General features: G+C 35.0%; 1 protein-coding gene across 1 annotated transcript; it reads left to right on the forward strand.

Annotated features, from left to right (window-relative positions):
* The first annotated feature begins 440 nt into the window (after positions 1-440).
* On the forward strand, positions 441-20,156 carry LOC138348056 (uncharacterized). The gene is made up of 3 exons (XM_069296663.1): positions 441-821; positions 19,789-19,911; positions 20,019-20,156. The coding sequence occupies exons 1-3, from the start codon at positions 441-443 to the stop codon at positions 20,154-20,156; spliced, it is 642 nt and encodes a 213-aa protein (XP_069152764.1).
* The last annotated feature ends 3,230 nt before the right edge of the window (positions 20,157-23,386 follow it).

Below are 23,386 nucleotides of genomic sequence, written 5' to 3' on the forward strand. Positions count from 1 at the left end.
TAATGCGGGAGAGGAATGTAATTGTCTATGCATCAAGGCAATTGAAGCAGTGGAGCATTATCTATATGGGGTCATGTGTGAAGTGTATACATATTATCGCAGTTTACAATATGTATTTACTCAGAAAGATTTGACTTGGGGTAGAGGAGGTGCATGGATTTATTGAAAGACTATGATATTACTATTTTATATCACCCAGGAAAAGCTAATGTTGTGGCAGATGCCTAATTACAAAAGTATGGAGCATTGATAGTTTAGCCCACTTACAAGTTTCTAGACGTCTATTGCCTAGAGAGGTTCAGACTCTAGCTAATGACTTTATGACGCTGTAATTACTTGAGAACGAAGGACTTTGGCTTGTGTTGAGACAAGATCTTTTTTTTCTTGACAAGATTGAAGGAATGCAGTTTGCTGATGAAAAGATGAGCCAAATTTGATGTATGGTATTGCGAGGAGAGGCTAAAGAGGTTGTGATTGATGAAGAAGGCGTCTTTGGAATTAAGGTAAAGGTAAATGTGCCCCTTGTTGATGATTTTTCTCACACTATTCTTGAAGAGGCTAATAGTTTGAGGTATTCTATACATCCTGGTGCAACCAACATGTACCGTGACCTGACACAATATTATTTGTGGAGTAGAATGAAGCGTGACATTGTAGATTTTGTTGCCCAATGTCAGAATTTTGAGATGGTAAAGTATGAACACCTGAGGCCTGGAGGGAGACATCAGAGAATTCCCATTCTTGAATGCAAGTGGGAAAGAATTGCAATGTATTTCATGGTTACTCTTCCAAAGACATTGGGTAAGTTTGATACTATTTGGGTAATATTTTAGAGGTTAACTAAGTTTTCTCACTTCATTTCGGTCAAGATGACTTACAATGTGGAGAAGTTAGCCAAACTCTATATCTATAAGATTGTTCGATTATATAGAGTTCCACTTTCCATCATATCATATATAGGTACACAATTTACTTCAATTTTTTGGAGGACCTTACATGCTTTATTAGGTAATATATTGGATCTTAGTGCTACATTTAATTCTAAGACTGATGGGAAGATTGAGTAAAAGATCAAGTGCTGGAGGATATGCTTTGTGCGCGCATGATAGATTTTAGTGGTCATTGGGATCAATTTTTACCTTAAGCAGAGCTTTCGTATAATAATAACTATTAATCAAGTATTGATATGTACCCATTTCATACATTGTATGGGAGGATATGTATGTCTCCCATTGGTTTGTTTGATGCATTTGAGATGAGACCTTGGGGTACCAAACTTTTGAGGAATCGTTAGAAAAAGTGAAACTCAATTATGAAAAGCTTTTAGCAGCTCAAACATGGCACAACTAATATGCAGCTCGAAACGTTAGGGACTTGGAGTTTATGGAGGGTGAGCAAGTCTTGTTGAGGGTTTCACCCATGAAAGGTGTGATGTGATATGGTAAGTGAGGTAAGCTTAGTCTAAGGTATATTTGACCATTTGAAGTTCTTAAGCGCGTGAGAAGGGTGGCCTATGAATTTTCCTTGCCTCTAGGGTTTTTATTAGTGCACTAGGTATTTCATGTGTCTATGCTAAAAAAATATCATGGTGATGGAAACTACATTATTCATTGGGATTCTATTTTGCTTGATGAGAATCTTTGTTATGAGGACGAGTCTGCAACCATTTAGATAGGGTGGTCCGCAAGTAGAGGTCAAATGAGATTGTATCTATCAATCTTCAGTGGAAGAATCGTCCGGTTTAAGATTCCACTAGGGAGAGTGAGGCTGATATGGAAGAAAGATATCCACATCTCTTTGTCGATTCATGTACTCTTTCTTGCCCTTGCCTTCCTTTGAACGTTAGAGGATTAACAATGGGTAAATTAGTATCTATTGTCATGACACTTTTGGTTGATTTGAGAACTAAATTTTTTTATTTCATAAAATACTTTCACGTAGACTTTAAATCGGTATTTTGGACAATTTGTAACAACCTTCATGAATTTAGTGTGGTAGTTTCATAATTAATTAGTTGGTGGTCAAAGAAGATAACACAAAAATTAATAGTGGATCAGTTTTACAATTTTTATAATTGGTTTTGTAAGGAAATTAGGTTAATAATTTATTTGGACAAAAGAAAAAAATTTAGAAGAGAGGAGTACGGTGTAGAAGAAAATCAAATTTAGAAGACCAACTATCAGAAAGAGCTGCTGAAAGTGTCTTTTAATTGGTACAATACTTGTTTGTTAATTAATGATGCTTTAATGTTGAATGAATTTTCTGCTTTCATAATAGCATATGAAGAGTAGTGATAGTTGTATATTTTCTAGTAGACTGTTCAATGACAACTATTTTCTACATTTATAATGGGTTAATTGGACAAATTTTGAGTGAAAATCATAGGGTAATGATAACTTTTAATTGGGTGTTGTTTGATTTAATGTATATTAATATAGTATGGTAGTTTCTCATAGTATACATGTTAGATTGAAAAGTTGTAGTTTGTTGTTGAGAATCACTATTATTATCATAAAAATAGGTAGGATAGATGATTATATATATGATATTGAGGTGCAGAAGAAAGAAGAGAATTGGCTGTTGAAGTAATTTTTAGTTTGTACATACAATTAATTAGAGTTGGTGTTAGGCAGATGCTGATTGGCTTGGAGAATTAGAATAGAATGGTGATCGGAAAGTTCAAACAATAATCAATGCACAGAAACTTGAGTGTTTTTTGGAATAGTTAATTATTTTGCACGTTCAAACTATGACCGACACTGGTTTCATAACAAATGGCCTTAATCTTGTAATTTTGTTATGATAAAATAAATGAAAGTTGATATATTGATATAGATAATTTAATATTAGGTGTATTATACGATATGGTTACTAATAAAATTTGGCTAATTCGGGGAATGGAGACTTACCCTTAGGTTTGAACTTTAGGAAATTGATGATAGAATTAGGTAGTTGTTAGGTCTAGTCTAGACATAGAATTATATGAATGGTTATAGGCTTGTTAACTTACAACTGAATATATGTTTGATAGATTGGAAAGGTTCCGACGCATTGAGAAAAGGAAAAGCATTAGCTTTGGAAAAGTAATTTTTTTTACTTTGATTATTCGATGGAATTAGGTTATGGTTTACTTCTATTTGATAGATAAACTCTCAATAGAGATTGATCTGTATTGAGTGATATTGTGAAGTTTTCTATGTACTTGATCATGTGGTTGTATTGCTTGGTTGTGTGGTTTGTGGTTGACCTAAAATTTTGAGATCCTTGAATTTTTAATCTTGAATCCTCTCTATAAAAATGACGTCTTGAATAAAGAAGGCTTGATGAAATAAATTAATGAGATAATTGAATTGGAGTGTCAAATTCCGAAAAGTATTATGGGATCGGAGTGTCACGTTCTGACACAGTATATGGGATCGGAGTATCACGTTCTGACATGATAACATTAAAGGAAAGAAATCTTTGATTAATTCAATATACTCCATCTCAAATAAACCATTTTCCAAATGAGTATGGTGCGGAGGCATGAGTCCTCCCAAGTGTGTTTAATAATGTGATTGATTGTATACCTACTATGCTGTTGTTGTCACTGGTTCATGTTGTTTGTTTCTTGCCACCTGCCAAGTATTGTAGTTGATTTGATATTATTAATATATATATTGATTTCTATTTTTGGTTGGCCGATGATACCTACTCATTACGTGTTCCTTGTACTTACATCTACTTGTATTTTCTTCATTGTTCTTTTGTGGAGTGCAGTAGCTGCACCATCGACTTCGACTCGCCCACGACACTAGCCAGTCTCCAGCACATCAGAGTTCATGTTGAGCTATTATTTTCTAACTCGTTCTTGATTCTCTCATTGAAGTCATCATGTCCTTAAATTTTAGATATGGACCATCTTATTTTCTTATTCGGCATTTATAATACTTATAGACTTGGTTATGAGAACAGATCTCCTTAATGTGATGACTTTTCAGATTTTGGGGATCATAAGTGTTAGACTTTAGATGTTTATTTGATTAGTTACTTTAATAAGTTTTGAGCTTTCGTATTTTATTGATATTCGTAGTTAAAATATTGATCTTTGTTGGAGTATACATTCCTATGTTCGCCCACTTAGGAGGTCAAGTGAGGATGTCACTCATGACTCATTTGGATCGTGAAAAAAAGGTTAGTAAATAGAATACTATTCATATATATACTTTCTTTGTTCTAAGTTACTTTATTACATTTATTTATCTATAGTGTGAAAAGTATTTACATTATCAGACATGATTTAAGATTTCAATAATTTACATTATTAATATGGGAAGAAACCTAATATAAACATTCATGAGACCATTAATGGACAACTAATAATAATTAAGGAATCCTAGATGTAAACAAACAAGATTAACATAAAAATGTTAAGGTTCTAATGACACTACAATATTTTTATAAAGATCATGTGTATTTGGTATTTATACTAACTCTAAAAAGCATGAAACATGTCATAACAGAGAGAGAGTGAGTGTTCTTAAGCAAATATTAACAACATTCAACGTAAATTTGATTATTTGTCATTATCGTATAACTCAAATACCTCTAATTAATGAATTGTTCACGAAATAATAAATCATTTGTTATTTAATCAACATTAAAAGGTAAATGAAGAAGAAAATAAGGAAATATATGAAAAGGTAATTCATAATAAAAGGAAACATTTAAGTTGCATAGATTATACAATTGTGATATATGTTGTAGGGGAAAATTCAAAAATTTGTCAACATATTCAAAAAAGAAATTAAGCTTGAACATGAAAGCAATTATAATTTTTTAGCTTGCATAAGTAATTTCTTCAATTGATAACTGAGAAATTTCATATCCATGTAAAAATAGATAATATTAAATCTTATATATAGTACTTTTAAGTTATAGAATTTAATATAGAATGCCAAAATATGAATTCCAAGACTGAAGTACAAAAATTATTTTCTGCACAATCAATATACGTACTATCTGTACATATATTCAATATAACCAAAGACAATAACTTCGTACAAATATAAAAAATTTAGTTTAAAACATGTAATGAAAAACAACAATTATTAGCAGAAGCATAATTAATGAGTGTAAAAAACACACCAGCATATGTAAAAATAGAATGAAATAGATAGGAAAAAATTGAGTCCACTAAATGCAAAGTGTCCCCTTAAGAAAACTATTCCCCCCAACACCAGAGGTTTAAAGAATTACATCCTTTCAGGATGGAATGATTTTATTCATCAACTTATTGATACAAAAATTGTGGTGTCACTAAATCACTCAAAAAAAGCGAAGTACTGCGAAGTTTACTCAAACCTTCTCTATAAGAAAAAATCGAGTCCACTAAAAGATATTTGTTATAAGATATTTTATCTTTTATGTGATTGATTGTTATTCACGTATGATGATATTTTATATAAATCTTATTTTCACTCCTCCAATTGAGGTAAATATGCTCCACAAAAAGGGTAAATAGACAAGTATCCCCTCAACCTATGCCCGAAATCTTAGAGACACACTAACACTATACTAAGGTCCTATTACTCCTCTGAACTTATTTTAAAAGTAATTTTCTACCCTTTTTTGGCCTACGTGGCACTAACTTGAAAAAAATCAACCGGCGTTGGACCCATATGATAGTGACACGTAGGCCAAAAAGGGGTACAAATTTAATGATAAAATAAGTTCAAGGGGGTAATATAATCTTCGTATAGTATAAGTGTGTTTCTTAGATTTTTGGCATAGATTTAGGGTGTACTTGTGCATTATCCCCCACAAAAACATGTTTTCTTTTGTAAGGTCTCCTAATTTGTGCATTGGCATGAAAGGACGGAGTTTGAAACACTCACTAAGCAGAGACATGATAGTTACTTAGATGTGCATTTTTCTGCTAACAAGTAAAATGATGAAATTAATGAACGAAAAATCCAATTTCTAAAGTAAAATAGGTTAAAAGCCGCTCAAATCTGAAAATACAAAAAATGGAAGATGCATCACTTAGAAGTACAAACATTTAGTTAAGAAAATAATATACAAATCCATGATTCCACAACTATAAACATCATTACTAATGGACACTATTCCCTTCTAGCAATATTCTTAGAAAAGTATTTTTGAATAGTTAGTCAATTGAAAAACAACATTAATTCTGCATAATTAAACTTGTTTATTGTATTTATCAAAGAAAATGAATGATAATAACCTCAACTTTGTAAGTGTCATTTTATTCACGATCAATTTATTTCATGTTTGTTAGGTCATTTATTCAATTGAATTTTTCAACTCTTAGTTTTTAGGAAGTAGACGTCTTATCAATTTATAGAGCAGAATTTGTTAGGAGTCCTAGCAGTTTTATTGTGGGTTTAGTGCTTAGCAAGAAAATCTCTGTAAAAGCCTATATAATAGACTTATCTTTTTGCTTTTGAAATAAGAGAGATACACTGTTTGTTATTTTGTTTAATTGACTTTTCCTGCTTTATTCATTCTTTTGATTGGCATTTCAAGTTACCAGTATCAGAGGAAAGTTAGATAAGGAAAAAAACAAAAAAGCCACACATGTGATGTAGAGCTTACGCAGAATTTTTTTTCTTTTATATTGCTTCACACATAAACTATGTGCAAGAATCCATTCCCCATTTTAATGGTCATTATGACTATTGGTGTATGCTTATGAAAAAATTTTTAAGGTCAAAGGAGTATTTCCCAATTGTGGATGATGGCATTGGTGTTTTAGTGGAAGGCGATTTTTTGACAAATGCTCAAAATGCGGAGTTTGAAGAAAGAAAACTAAAAGATTTGGAAGAAAAAAATCATCGCATTCAGTCTACTGAACGTCCTTTCTTGAAAAGGATTATTTGCAAAAAAAACTTCCAAAGATATATGGAACTGAATGAAAAATAAGTATCAAGGAACTACAAGAGCGAAGCGAGCAAAACATCAAGCCTTGAGAAGGGACTTCAAAACTTTGCATATGAAGGAAGGTGAATATATCACTAGCTATAGTGCTAGAATCATGGAGATAAGCATAATGATGCGATTTCATGGCCAGAAGATGATGTCACAACCTTTGAAAATACAATGTGTTCTTTGACACCGAAATATCTTTACGTTGTTTTCTCTTTAGAGGAGTCAAAAGACATAGATTCTTTGTGTCTTGATGAATTAGAAAGTTCTTTGTTGGTGCATGAGCAGAAAATGACCCACAACTCAACTTTTGAGGAGCAGGATCTAAAGGATTGTACTTTTATTTCTTCCAATTCAGAGGAAGGGCAGTAGGTAGAGGGATAGTAAGAGGTATACAAGACCGAGGAAACTAAAATGCTAGCAGGGAGTTTAGAGCCAATGATGACTACAACAAACACAAATGAAGAGATTTTAACAAATCTAAGGTAGAATGTTATCATTGTAATAAATTTAGTCATTATCAATTTGAATGTTATATTAGGTTATCTAATGAGAAAGAAGTTAAATCAAATTTTTGGTGAGAACAAGAAAGGAGAAATCTTGTTAATGTCAGTTCATGTGGATAACGAGACTGAGGAGCAAGTTATTTGGTATGTGGATACCGATTGCTGTAACCACCTAAGTGGTAGTAAGTCTTATTCCACTGATTTAAATTAAAAACTTTGAGTTGATACTTAGTTTTGGTGATCTCTCAACATTGAATATGATGGAAAAGAGAACTATCAATTTTAAAACAAAAAATGGGTGTGTTGAAACCATATCTAATGTGTTTTATAAGTTCCTGCTTTTATGTACAATTTATTGAGTGTTGGTAAACTCATAGAAAAAAGATATGTCATCACCTTAAAAAATGATGGATGTGAAATTTATTATCCTTCCAAAGGATTTATTGATATTATTAATATGAGTCGAAACATGATGTTTCCTCTGAAGATTGAGAATGTTCAATCATCCTCTATGGTAGAAGTGAAAAATTCTTCATGATATGGTTACTTGAACTTTGGTAATTTGAAGATCGTTCAAAGGAAGAGAATGGTGATATGGCTTCCTTAAATTGTCGTCCCTTCCCAAGTTTGTGAAGAATGTGTATTGACAAGTGACATCAATCTCAGTTTGCGAAAGAAAAATCATGGAGAACAACTTAAGTGTTGAAGTTGGTTCACTTAGACATTTGTGGGACAACAAACCCAGTTTATAATAGAGGATAAAGGTATTTTATTACCTTTATTGATGATTAAACCCAAAATACATGGGTATATTTTTGCAGGAAAAATCAGAGGCTTTTGATATATTTCAAATTTTAAAGCTCCCGTGAAGAATGAGAGGGGAAAGACAATTATGAGCCTCCGGAAAGATCGTGGAGGTGAATATTTCTCTAAGTTATTAGAAAATATTTGTGAGTCTCGTGGCATTCAGAAACAACTCATAACAACCATATGCCCTTCAACAAACTGAGATTGATGTCGAAAGCTTATGGTTCAAAGTTTTCTTAATCGAAAAAGTGTTCCAAAGACATTTTTGATGGATGCAGTAAATTTGATCGCCTACATCTTGAAAATAAATCGTACTTTTTCTCTTTGAGATGTGACATTGTAGTAGGTTTGGAGTGGAAGGAGACCACCTGTACCTCACCTTAGATTTTTTGGATGCATTTCCTATGTACATGTCCCAGATGTAAAAAGAAAGAAGCTTGATGATAAAGGCGTTAACTGTGTCATTCATGGTGTTAGCAAGGCGTTGAGAGTGTACAACTTGTTTAATACTTTTACATAAAGGGTAGTGACTAGTAGAGGTGTTATTATCAATGAAGACTATACGTGGAATCGGGATGAAAATTAACCTAAGCAATTTCTATGCGATAATGAATCTGAACAATTAGCTCAGGTTCTAAAATCCCAGGAAATGTTTCTCCAGCTGCTGAAGATTTCCTACCTGCAGGAGCACCTAATAAAACAGATCAAGTTGTACCATGAGTCAAAACAAAAACCCGTGTGGATGCAAGGTTATCAGGTAACATATATTAATATCAATGATTAGATAATTGCTCATTTTGCATTGTTTGAAGAATGTGATCACATATGTTTTGAAGGTGCTTCCCAAGAAAAAAATGGAAGGAGGCAATGGATGCTGAATTTCAGTAATTGATGAAAAAAACTCTTGGGAGCTTACAGATCTACTAAAAGGGAAAAGTATCATTCCAGTTAAATGGGTTTACAAAACAAAACTCAATGAGAATGGTGAAGTTGATATATTCAAGGTACGCTTCGTTGCCAACGGATATAAGCAAGATTATGGTGTTGATTAGATAGAGGTCTTTGCTCTGGTAGTCAGACTTGATACTATTAGGTCGGTGTTACCATTGCCAATTGTTACGACTCGCAATTACACCCTAGAAGATTGGAGTGCTTTTTAATCAGAACAAGGCGTGCTCGACTTTTCGAAGCTCTTGCAAAATACTTTTATCTATCATTCATTACATAAGACATGAAAAGTAGTGCAAAGATTTAAACTTTTCATGATATATAATAATAAGAAACTTCTTCTATAAAATATTAGGAGTAAGTCTCGTCGTCACAAGTCAATCTTAAATACGCATCTAAAATATCTAAAGGACACGACCCTTTACATTGAAAGAAATACATAATAAGTCTTTACAAGTCTTAAAAGAAGAAACAAAATTAACAATGACTACGCCCTAGAATATATGAGGACATACTTAGTCTTGAGAGAGTCAACTTCCCAAGATTGCCTTTGAATCTTCAACCCGCTTCAAACCTATAATTATAGAGTAAAGAAAAGTTTGGGGTTAGTACAAACATTGTACTAAGTATGACATATGCAAAAACATGCAAAAAGGGACAATTTAGTTGAAACATACAAGTTATGTTATATTGATAAAATCTTTCATGAATTAAGTCATAAGACATCATTTAAAGCCATCATTAACACATAAAGTACAAATACCATTTTTCCCAACATAAAAGCATTCTTGCAGTGAACCCACTTAACAACTAATTCTTCCTATCCAATATTATCCTAAGACTCGCTTAAGTAAGACATGAAGAAATTGTCCATTCAATCTCTTCACTACACATCCAAGTGATACTTACGACTACCAAGGACAAGCATAGTTCATTTAATTTAACAAGTCAATATTCAATACTAAAGACTCTAGAGGAACATACTTGCATTTAAGAACTTCACATAAGTACCCCTCTCAAGTGGACATACAAGTCACACAAAGTGCAATGTAATAGTAGCATCCCATACTACTACACCCACTATGTGCTCCTTGAGGATTCCATGAGATTGGATACACTAAATTCATCATTCATAAGTTCAATCATACGAGACATAATTTTAACATGCTCTCTTCACATTAGACATAAAGTCACATTATTTTCTTTTACATCATACCATGACCCATTTAGACATTTCACATAAGGTCTCACCAAGAATCCCTCCAAATGTCTTCTTGTGCAGTGTATAAGTAGCGTCCCATTCCACTACCTACATTACGTAGTACACCCTTAAGAAGAATTAGTTCTTTACATTTTTTAAAGGATAGATTTAACCAACATTGAACGTGAGAGCTTGACATGGAATCTCGGTACTACACTCACCGGATGATGGATACCTACTTTCTTAAGGTAGGTAATATTATTTAACCTTTAAATGGGTTCTCCAATAGCGACACCTACGCGGGCGCATAATTAAGGGATAAGGAAATTACTACTAAGTAACTCACTCTCTGCTAATGAGGATCACCCATGTAAAGAGGTACATGTATACAACATCTATACTCACGAAGTGTACCCACCCCTTCTTCAAATCCTCTTGGTGGTAAGCATAACTCCCCACGGAGTCTTAAGTGTTCATTCACTATAGGTTAGGAGATAACAATTGAACACCCCATCTTAACTCATGAAGGGTATCCAACCTACAACCTATCTTGGAAATCTCATTGGAAATAGTGAGGTTGTCACAAAACACTTCGCCTCTACTCAGGAAGAGTGTTCACCCTAAATTCCCCCTTTTTCATACTTAGGAATACTAGGGATGGTGTAGACACTTCATCTCTACTCACGACGAGTGTCCACCCTACAATCCCCCATTTTCATTCATTTGACTTCATTCATGCATTCAAGTGTGTGTGAGTACACACGAGCACACCTTTCACATAATAACCATTATTCATCACATTTAATTCTAGACATGGTCATACCCACATTTATCACAATTTACACATTATCATAATTTACATAAAAAATACATACTTCATTTAGACATGAACCATTCAAGATACTTATTTTAACCTTCTAACATATACCATACATACACATAATAAAATTATCACTTAACTTCACATAAAATGTATTCAAGGCTACTCTAACAGTACACATAGAATTTCATATATTTCAAGTAAGCACCGCCACAAAAGGTTGACCGACCATACCACTTAAGAGTTACTTCAACATAACTTAACCAAGTTAGAACAACTTACCCCTCATTCAAGCCTTTACCACCTAATCCCAATTTATCCAATAATCCATCATAAAATATCCCTTATGGAAGTAGCGAAAACTTAATAAACCACCAAGAAACAAGAACTTTAATATTATTTACTTATGCTCATAAAACTTATTTCATAAGTCAAAAGTTGAAAAAAAGAATAGACATGATTATTTTGGGGCTTTAAAATTAAAATCATCATTTAAATCTATAACAACTCATTTTAGTCAATATACCATTTTAATGCAAAGACTAATACTTAGGGTTAAGGAATAAAGAAGTTTGAAGTTTGAAATCCTTTTTTTTTTGGAAATTTCTTTGAAAGGGCTCATTTAATTAAAGAAGATTCAATGATTACTACCATACATTCATATGAAGAGACTCATGAAATTTGGTGAATAAAACGTCCACAACCTTCAACCCTAGCTCTACCTTGAGTTCTAGCTCCAATGGAGTTTTGGAGAGCTTTTCGGAGAGAAAAACATTTGGGGGGTTTGGGAAATTTTGATTTCTAATTTAGGGGATGGGGTTTAGGATGGGGGAATTAGTGTATAATGACCTAAAAGAAGTATATAACACCCCCCCCCCCCAAAAAAAATAAAAAAAGCCAAAAACACCTCCACACCAATTGGACCCTATCCCAAAGTCTAATTTTACTTAAAAACGTCGCAGCCAAATCTAGGACATGGCTTCGTATCGCAAGGAAAGTTGCCTCTCAAAAATTCTGAGGCAGTAGACTTTGTGTCAAGGGAACGTCTAAAGGTGGGCTTCAGAACTTGCCCCTGCAAGCTGCCTTGGGCAGCTTCTCATCCAATGTTTGGCTCCTCCTCGGGGACCCTTAGAGAGGTCCCCGGGTCTTTGTTCTCGGATGTTTCAACCCTTTATGTGTATAGACCCTTAGAGAGGTCCCCGGGTCTTCGTTCTCGAATGTTTCAACCCTTTCTGTTTCACTATACACATAGGAACCTTTGAAAATAAATTTCACTCTCAAACCATCCCCCAAAAATTCACTACAAAACACTATGACACACTAGTTCAACTTGGGCGTTTGACTTTTCAATGCTCCCAAACTTTAGGAACTAATTTATAATTCTAAAATACAGTATTTTAATATATTATTAACTCATGAAACACATCTGAAATTTTAGTTTGACCTATTTCTTTTTAGGGCATAACAGTACTCCCCCACTCAGGAACATTCATCCTCGAATGACACTTAAATACAATAAAAGGCACCAAGGACTCACTAGCATCATATAACACATCATATAATTTCTAAGACATTCATACTCAATGCACAAACTCACAAGGATACAAACTTCATATCATAAAGCACTTTAAGTAACAAAAGAAAATTGGAACAATTTCCATAATTCAAAGATCACTCTTGCTTCATCACTTTCATTTCATTTGAGGAGGAACTACCTTCTCTAACTTTAGACATGCTCATCACATCATTTCAAATCTCTACATGAAGTTACTTTAAGATCACACATTGGAACATGACATAACAACTTTTAAGAAATTAAGCAAATATCTTTTGCTACAACTTAGCATGAGAAATATAGGCTGAATACCAATTCTCCTAATTTAATCATGATATCATCAAGAAAATTCAAAAACATATACCACAAAAGGCACTCATAACATAAAGAGAAATGCAACTCATACTAATATGCAAGACTTTTAACCATTATCAAACTACCAAGGATTTTGGTCTCAAGCTTGAAAAAGGATAGAAGAAGTGATAAAGATATCAACTACCTCTCCACTCAACACATTCTTCCCCACTTAGGCAAAAGCCATCTGCAAGGCCTCATACTTCAAAGTCGCACTATGCTTCTCACAAAGTAGGATCTCATACTACTCTTAACACATGATCATCAAGACTAAACATAAACTCTACTAGTCAAGCATAACACCCTTCTCTTAGGATTCAAGCTTACACAAATTCTCTTAAATATCACCTCATTAAACTCTTAGGAAACACTTAGCTCAATCTTTTGGAATATAATTCCCTCTTTCCCTTTCTACTGGTTAAGGTAGGTTCATTTGGAAACCAACAATCTTACCATATAAATTCCACCATTTTGCTAGCATAACTCCATAACTCCCTTACTAGGTAAACATATCACAATTCCTCCTAATAGTAAACCTACAAAAGAACTTCAACCCAATCACAAGAACAACTATGAGACATTAACTACAAAAGATAGTTGAAGGCTACAAAATCTTCATATTCTCTCACATTCCTCTAATTTAAACCTTAAAGTTGTCTATATCATTGAACACAATCACTAGGTAACTTATTTTCCACAAAAGGGACTTTATTCAACAATTCTAACTATTACCATGCTTAGAACTACACCATGATAATACTTCCAACTAATAAGTCAAACATAGCTATAAATGGCATCACATTACAATCCTAAAAACTAACCTTCACATTCACTCTTTTAGCCACAAAACCATCATATGCATCAAGACTCACCTTTCTCTCCCTCAAACATAGAAAAATATCTCTTTACAAGAAATCACATCTACAAAGTCACCGGACAAAGGAGAAAAAGAGAGAGAGATCTTATGGAGTTAAGTTATACAACACCATATAGGAGTAATGAATAAAGTGAAAATCTATTGTCCTATATCCTCTCATGAATGGATGTGCCGCGGCTCACACCAATGGACAAGACTCTACTAGACGTGGCTTTTCAGAGTTTTAGACCCTCAACTATTTCCCATAACCTTATGCTATGATACCAACTTTGTTACAACATAAAGGTACACCCTAGAAGAAGGGAGTGCTCTTGAGTCGGAACAAGGCGTGCTCGACTTTTTGAAGGTCTTGCACATGCCTCTTAGCTATCATTAATTCTATATGACATGAAAATTAGTGTGGAAATTTAAACTTTTAACGATATATAATAATAAGAAACTTCTTTTATAAAATACTAAGGAGTACGTCTCATCGTCACAAGCCAATCTTATGGACACATCTAAAATATCTTAGGGAAACGACCTTTTACATTGAAAGAAATACATAATAAGTTTTTAGAAGTCCTAAAAGAAGAAACTAAATAAACAAAGACTACGCCCTTGAATATATGAGGATATACTTAGTCTTGACGGAGTAAACTTCCCAAGCTTGCCTTCTAACCTTCAACTCGCTTCTAACCTATACTTATAGAGTATAGAAAAGTATTGGGTTAGTACATATATTATACTAAGTATGGTATATGAAAAAACATGCAAAAAGGGACAATTTAGTTGAAACATACAATTCATGCTATTGTGATAAAATCTTTCATGAATTAATTCACAAGACATCATCTAAAACCATCATTAGCACATAAAGCAAACAACCATTTCTCCTAACATAAAATTATAATTATAGTGAACCCACATATCACCTAATTCTTCCTATCCAAAGTTATCCTAAGAATCGCTTAGGTAAGACATGAAAAGGTCGCTCATACAATCTCTTCATTACACACCCAAGTGATCCTTTAGACTACCAAGTACAAGCATACTTCATTTCATTAAACAAGTCAACATTGAATACTAAAGACTCTAGAGAAACATACTTGCATTTAAGAACATTATATAAGTACCCCTCTAAAGTGGAGTTACAAGTCACACAAAGTGCAATGTCAGAGTAGCATCCCATACTACTACACCTTATATGTGCTCCTTGAGGATTCCACGAGATTAGATACACTACATCCATAATTCATATGTTCGATCATACAACACATAACTTTAACATGCTTTCTTAAAATTAGACATAAAGTCCAATTACTTTCTTTTACATCATATCATGACCCATTCATACATATCACATAAGGACACACCAAGACTCACTCCAAATGTCCACTTGTGCAATGGATAAGTAGCGTCCCATTCCACCACCTACCCTAAGTAGTACACCCTTAAGAAGACTTAGTTCTTTACATTCTTTTGTGGGGGTTAACTTTCACTAACATAGACCATAAGTGCTTGACATGCAATCCTGGTACTACCCTTACCAGATGAGGGCTACCTACTTGTCTAAGGTAGGGTCATATTATTTAGACTTTAAGGGATAATGAGTGTGACAACCCTAAAAATGGATATTCCATGTAATGCTTAATTTGTCTAGAATGTCTACAATTAGACAGGGTTCACACAGATTGATGCGCATAGAACAAGACCTCTGAACCCTTGGAAGATCAAAGCCAACTAACTTGGGGAGTTATTTGATCTAGGAAAGGTTGGGTTCTTCTATGTAGTGTACCCAAATACTAGGATTCACCCGTATGAGTCTTAACCAAACAAAGAGGGTTAGTCCTAGGTTTTATGGGTTCTAGGGGTATAAAGGTAATTTTGGGGCTAGGGGTAGTATAGTAATTAACCTAGGGATATATTTTATTTATTAAATAAAATTATTAATAAGTCAAAATAATTTAAATCTCGGTGGTCAAACCCGAGATTGACCTTACCTACTCGGGTTCGAGCCGAATTGGAGGCATAATGAGACAAAAATTAATAGATCAAAATTAATTAAAATAAGGAATAATAACTTAATATATATTTTACAACCTGATTTTACCATTTTAATTGTGTTGAATAAGTCAGCAACAATTCCCACAAAAGGGGCGCATGACTCCCACTAGGAGTGTGCTTCATGCCCACTCTTATTCTTTATATTAGTCCTAAAACCTTTTTAAGCTTTAGGTTACCAGTCAACAACAGAAAAATAAAATAATCCTACTGTTCTAAACGTGTTCTTGGCTGCCTCCATCAAAAAATGGAAAAGGAAAAATTCGTACGCCTAAGAATTACTGTAAAGAACTTCACTTGTGAACAAGAATCAAGGTTCGGAAGAGAGGTTTGGGCATGGATAAGGACGTGTGATAGTGGATGGTTGTCAAGGCTTAAAAGCTATGGGTTTTCTTACACTTGGTACCTTTCCCAAGAGTCCCTTAGGATTCAGATCAATCTATTTTGGAAACTAGCGTTGTTCCCTGTTGCATGTCCCTGTCACTAGCTCCCATTGATTCCTAGGTTGGATATGTTTGCTCGTAGAAATTAGGTATATAATGTGTTTTCGTGATGATCATGTTCATGTATGTGTGTTTGGATTTATGTGATTATTAAAGTATGTGTTTCCAAGACTATGTGATAAGTGTGTGCGTAGAGTGTGTGTTGTCGTGGCTCTTGGACATGGATTGGAGCATGGAAAGACATGTTTTGTATTTTTATTTCACGTGCACAAATTGTATAAATTGTGATGTTCATACGAAGTATAATGTGGTTGATTTGAGTGAAAACTATAATTAAATGATTCACGAAATTCCCAAAGAATTAACTCAAAATGTTGATGAAAAGAAGCTAAAAAAAATAGCTCAAATTTCCAGCACCTTGTTTGTTTATTTCAGTAAAGTAATGTTTTTTAATAAGCTATGTAAAATGAAGAAAAATAAGTGAGGTCATTGAGGATAGAACTTGTGATCTCACCATGTTAAAAATCATTGAAATAATGTGAGTTAAAAAGTGTGTGGCATGTGGAATTCGAACCCATGTAACTGGACTGAAAATGAAAAGAAAAAAAAATAGGAATGAGGTGTGTGGGGTTCGAACCCACATCCTCTCTATCAAACATTAGTAAGAATTAAAAGAACAATATAAATTGAGGCATGTGGGAATCGAACGCACAACCACACAGCAGAATAAAGGAAATCAAGGAAAAAAGTAAATAAGGCTGTGGGGGTTGGATCCCACACCCTCTTGGTCAAAACAAGAATTTGTTTAAGCAAAAAGTAAAATAAAAGATAATGATGTTGTGGGGTTTCGATCTCACATCCTCTCAGTCCCAAATGAACGAAAACTAAAGAAACAAATTAAGAGAAAATGAAAAGGAGGCGTTGGGGCTCGAACTTGGGTCCCCAAGCCATGTGGATAAAACTAAAATAAATAAAAATGTAAGTGTTGTCCAAGGGGTTCGAAATCGTAATCCCTTGCCAAAATTCCGTATTGATACATAAGTTATACATGAATAAATGTCAAAATTAACATTGCCATTATAGATCGAAATCGAGATCTTGGCATACTTACAAAATGCATAAGTATTGTACCACATAATCTTAGGAATATACGAATCACTTAAACGAACTATGATTGAAGCCTCATGATTTGTATGTATAGACTCATAAGTCTAGAATAAGTGCAAAATAAGTGAACCTAAGATGTATGCAACGAAATGATGATACCCTAGAAGGGTCAACTAAGAGTGTGAAACACAATAAATTGCCAAGTGCATTGGCATATGATGAAATGAAAATTCACGTAAAAAGTGGTGAGTAACTATGAAGAGAAAATATGCTTAAGATAATTAATGTGATGACAACATGATAAGAGGGTAATGTGAAAGATGAGAGCAATCTCAAATGAGCCTAAGTAAATGTTACCAAAATGTATTCACCTATTGACTGTAAAGCTAATGAAGAGACCAGTCTCTATGAACACTCTAATGAAAGTATTGAGATTAATGTATACTCAATAGTTAATTATGATATGAGAAATCATCTATTGATCTATGATGTCCTCATACTAAAAGCCAGCTTCCATGACATATGAGTTTAATGTAATGGAACTTTATACTGCCCATTGATAGGCTAGCTAGCGAGTTTCAACCCCCTATGTACGCTAGCATGTTTTAGGTCAATTTGGCTGGTGATTCCTCCTCTTTTTGGTGTAAGGAATACACTGAATTTCATGATGCTCACATGATCTTCGTCGATTAAAGTTATAGTTTTCAATTGAATGAATGAGTCCAGCCTCATAGGATGCACATAATGATATAAATGATACTAAAGGTATTAGGATAGAATAATAAAGAAGTGAGCTAGACTCATGTAATGACACTAGGTTACTTATTATCATCGCACAGCAAACCCAATGATAGTCTCAAACTACATCCTAGGTATGACTAGTGTTTAAACTAGTATATGAATGAATAAAATAAGTTACGTATGAATGAATAAAGCAGACTTCGTATTTGCTAAAGAATGCTCCCTAGTTGAGGTCCCATATGTTAACCCCTGATTTTGGAAAGTCTTAATGTCAAGTCCATGATTCGAAGGTCTCATGGCATATGAACGAATGATATGAAATATGTTATGTGCTACATGCAATATATTATGTGCTAAGTGTAAGATGTAATGTGTTGTGTACAATATCAAACATATGATGATGCATGTTACTCTCATGACATGACTTTTCTAAACCAAAATTACCAAGTCTCCTGAATTTCCTAATTAAAATTTGGAAAGTCCCCTGACTTTCATAATTCAAATTGGGTAAGTCCTATGACTTTTCTAATCCGAATTTGGCAAGTCCAGTGACTTTCCTAATCCTAATTTAGAAAGTCCACTGACTTGACTTTCCATAAATCATGTTGTATATCAACTATTCTTACTCATGCATGTCCTTGGTGTATGCTTGCATATACAAATACTTAGTACAAGTGAGTACTAATTTCTTACAAATCTACATTTTTAGGTGCAGGCATAGGTGGATGTTAGAGCTTACAGATCGACGCTGAAGCTATCTAAACATCGAGCATTCATCCAGACTTGGAAGGACCTCATGCATTATAGGACTCTTACCAATTATATTCTAGCTTGGTTATAGGATTGAGCTAGTGGAGTATGTTCCACTAGTGTTTCTTCCTTGTTTTATTTCAGATATTCTATTGGTGCCATTTTTGCAAGTATACACTTAATGCAGTACTGAACTATTTATTTAGTTTGATGTTCTTAATGAGAGATGGTTGATGGTGAAGATATGTTAATTTATGTAGAAAGACAAACATGCATGTTACGAATCAAAAGTTCAAATTTTTCTCTAAAATAAACCTAGATGAAGTAAGGATGATGTATGTAGGCTTGTCTGCGACCTCTGAGAGGTCAACAAATTCGGTCTCTTCTGTAGTTTAGATTCTGATAGTTAAAAAGTTGGTATCAAAGCCAGTTTAAACTCTGAGGATAATAAGTTCACATAAACAACATCGAGTGGTTTCTAAGTCATGGTAGTGAAGTACACTACTATCCTGAATTAGAGACTACATGATGCATAGGACAATTTCCTTCTTCTAATCCTATCGTGCCTTTTATTAATGTCTGATTTCTTGATATTATGAGCATGTCTAACATAAATCCTTCTTGTTTGAAGACAATGAATACTAGGATAAACAGAGGTCAGAGGAGAGGAGGAGAGACTACTGGGGGAAATCATGTTCTACCCTAGGCTCCAGCTGAAGGAATAGCTATTCCGGTTAAACCAGCTGGGTCTATTGATGTGGCAGTGTGGGCATCTATGGCCCAGATGGCACTAAACATCACTATGCAGGACCAGGCCATGACTGCCGAGGTAAGCCAATAGAATGTTGATAAGGAAAACCCACGTAGCATGGCTGACAGGCTATGAAACTTCACGAGGATCAACCCTCCTATATTCACTGGGTCAAGACATCATAGTATCTTGAGGAGTTCGTGGATGAGATAAACAAGATTTTGGTGGCCATGGGGGCCACAATTTCTGAGAAGGCTGAGCTAGCTTCCTATAAGCTCAAGGATGTTGCAAAGACTTGGTGCACGATGTGGAAGGATATCTAAGCTTTGGGCGGATTTCTGGTCACTTGAAAGGTTTTTAAGACAACCTTCTTTTTGAGAGTCTTCCCTAGGGAGATGAGGGAGGCCAAGATTGAAGAGTTTATCAAACTTAACCAGGGATCAATGACAGTCAGAGGGTATTCCCTGAATTCTGTTAAACTATCCAGCTATGTTATTTCCCTTGTATCTAACTGTAAGGATGAGATGCGTAGGTTCCTCCCAGGAATCACCGCAGATTTAGAGGAGGAGTGTCGGGCCATGATGCTCCACGATAACATGGACCACTCCAGGTTGATGGTGCCTATCCAGAAGGTACATGACAGCCATAAAAAGAGAGGCATTATTTATTCTAGGAGGCCTAAGCCTCAATATCAGCCATGTCCCAGCCATGAAGGCCACAGAAACAATTATGACGTCCGTGAGCAACCCCGATTCAAGAAGGGACAACAGAGTTCTGGGAATTCTAATTCTAAGAGGATTACAACACCTAGAGGAGGTAGATCTGAGCCCAAGAAGGGCAATGTAGTTGAGACTCAGCATCCCAATAAGAATTGGGCTAAATATGGTCGTTTTCACAATGGAGAGTGTAGAGAGGTACTAATGCCTTCTTCGGTTGCGGTAAGAGCGGGAACATGGTTATGGATTGCCCAAAGAACAATTGTCAAGCTGGAGGTAATGCTCATCCAAGTTCTAATCAAGAGGGTGCAACAACAGTCGAGCCTCCTGAAGAGGAATAGGCTCTGCGCCCTGAAGCGTAGGGATAAGAAGGAGACATGTGCTGATGTGGTCACATCTATGCTGCAAGTATTCTCATCATGTTTTTATGCTTTACTTGATCCAGGGTCTACGCTTCCTTTTGTCACACCTTTACTTGCTCTCACTTTTGAGATATTGCCTGAAGTTCTGCATGATCCTATAGTGGTTAGTACTCCTTTAGGAGAAAATGTAAGAACTGATAGAGTATAAAAGGACTGCCCAATAGTTGTCTGTGGTAAGCCTATGTGTGCGGACTTGGTAGAGTTACCAATGCATGATTTTGATGTTATTGTTGGCATGGACTCGCTTCATAGTTGTTATGTTTGTATGCATTGTAGTAGTAGGGTTGTGAGATTTCGTTTCCCTAATAAAGAAGAATTAATCTGCGAGGGGTACAACTCGAGTAATCCTAATCCCTTTATTTTGAATCTTAAAACCAATAAAATGATGCCGAAGGGGTTATTGTGTCATGTTGTGAGTGTTAACAATTTAGATCATGACATTCCTTCCATAAACTTAGTGTCTGTATTGAATGAGTTCCACGATGTATTTCTTGATGATTTTCCTAGAGTTCCTCCGTCATGAGAGATCGACTTTGATATCAACTTCGAACCCGATACTAAACCAATTTCAATTCCTCCTTATATAATTACTCCAGCTGAAATCGAAGAGTTTAATCTGCAGTAAAATAATCTCACTGATAAGGGTTTCATTCAGTCGAGCATATCCCCTTGGGGCGCTTCAGTGTTTTTTGTGAAAACTAAAGATGGAACCCTTAGAATGTGTATCGATTATCGGCAGGTCAACAAAGTCACTATCAAGAATAAGTATCGACTTTCCAGAATAGATGACTTGTTTGACCAACTCCAAGGGTTTAGTTTCTTCTCAAAGATTGATCTTAATTCAGGGTACCATAAGCTCATTGTTAGGGATAGAGATATCCCAAAGACAGCCTTTCAAACTCGTTAAGGTCAGTATGAGTTCATATTTATGCCCTTTGGTCTCATGAATGCACCTGCTGCATTAAAGGATCTCACAAATAGGGTTTTCAATAAATACCTTGACTTGTTCGTTATAGTATTCATTGATTACATTCTCCTCTACTCTAACACCAAGGAAGAGCATGAACAACATTTGAGACTAACCTTGTAGGTACTTAGACAACATCTGTTGTAAGTCAAATTTAGCAAGTGGAAATTCTAACTTAGATTAGTGACCTTCCTGGGTCATGTTCTGTTCGACAAAGGTGTGGAGGTAGATCCCAGGAAGACTGAGGCTATTATGAACTACCCAAAACCTCTTCATCCCATATATATTCGTAGCTTCTTGGGATTGGCTTCTTATTATCGTAGTTTCATGGAGGGTTTTTCTTACTTTGCTACCTCCTTGACAACTTTGAGTTAGAAGAAGGCCGAGTTTGAATGGACGGAGACTTTTGAAAAGAGTTTCAAGGAACTCAAAGACATACTCACTTCAGCCCTGGTGCTTAGTTTGCCTAAGTGTTGTGAGAATTACACTATTTATTATGATTTATCTAGGATTGGTTTGGGTTGTGTTCTTATGCAGGATGGTAAGGTTATAGCTTACCTGTCCAGAAAACTCAAGGTTCACGAAAAGAATTATCCCACTCATGACCTAGAGTTGGCAGCTGCTATGTTTGCACTAAAATGGTTGAGGCACTAGTTGTATGGAGTGCATGTGGATGTGTTCACACACCACAAAAGTCTCCAATACATTTTCACACAGAGGGAGTTGAATCTACATCATCAGAGGTGGTTGGAGCTGTTCAAGAACTATGACATGAATGTCCACTACCATCCAGGTAAAACTAATATCGTTGTTGATGCTTTGAGTAGGATGAGCATTGAAAGTACAGCCCACATTAAGCTTGAGATGAATGTGTTGGTGAAAGATATACATAGACTGGCCAGACTGGGTGTGCGGTTAGTTGACTTTACTATAGGGGTGCTTCAATTGATCTTTGTTCTGTATCATCCTTAGTAGTGTCAGTCAAGGAGGTTTAGCATCTTGATCATGTGTTGATGGAGTTGAAGTACTCAGTGTTGCTTAAGATGAATGAGCCTTTTGCTTTAGGAGTTGACGACATACTTAGGAACCAGGACAGGCTGTGTCAACCATATGTAGATTATTTGCGGACCAGGATCATTGCAGATGCCCATTGTTCCTGATATTCCATACATCTAGGTTTCACTTAGATGCATCATATGATATTAAGAAGATCTATTGGTGGGATTTCATGAAGAAGGACATTGCATAATATATTGCCAAGTGTCCTAATTGTATAAAGTTTATGGCAGAACATCTTAAGCCTCGAGGTCTTACTCAGATTATTGAGGTTCCAACTAGGAAATGGACGCCATTAATATGGTCTTCGTGGTTGTTCTTCCGAAGAATAGGAGACAACATGACTCCATATGGGTTATTGTGGACATGATGACTAAGTTTTCCCACTTTAT

The sequence above is a fragment of the Solanum lycopersicum genome, chromosome 4, assembly GCF_036512215.1.
Source record: "Solanum lycopersicum chromosome 4, SLM_r2.1".
Taxonomy (NCBI): domain Eukaryota; kingdom Viridiplantae; phylum Streptophyta; class Magnoliopsida; order Solanales; family Solanaceae; genus Solanum; species Solanum lycopersicum.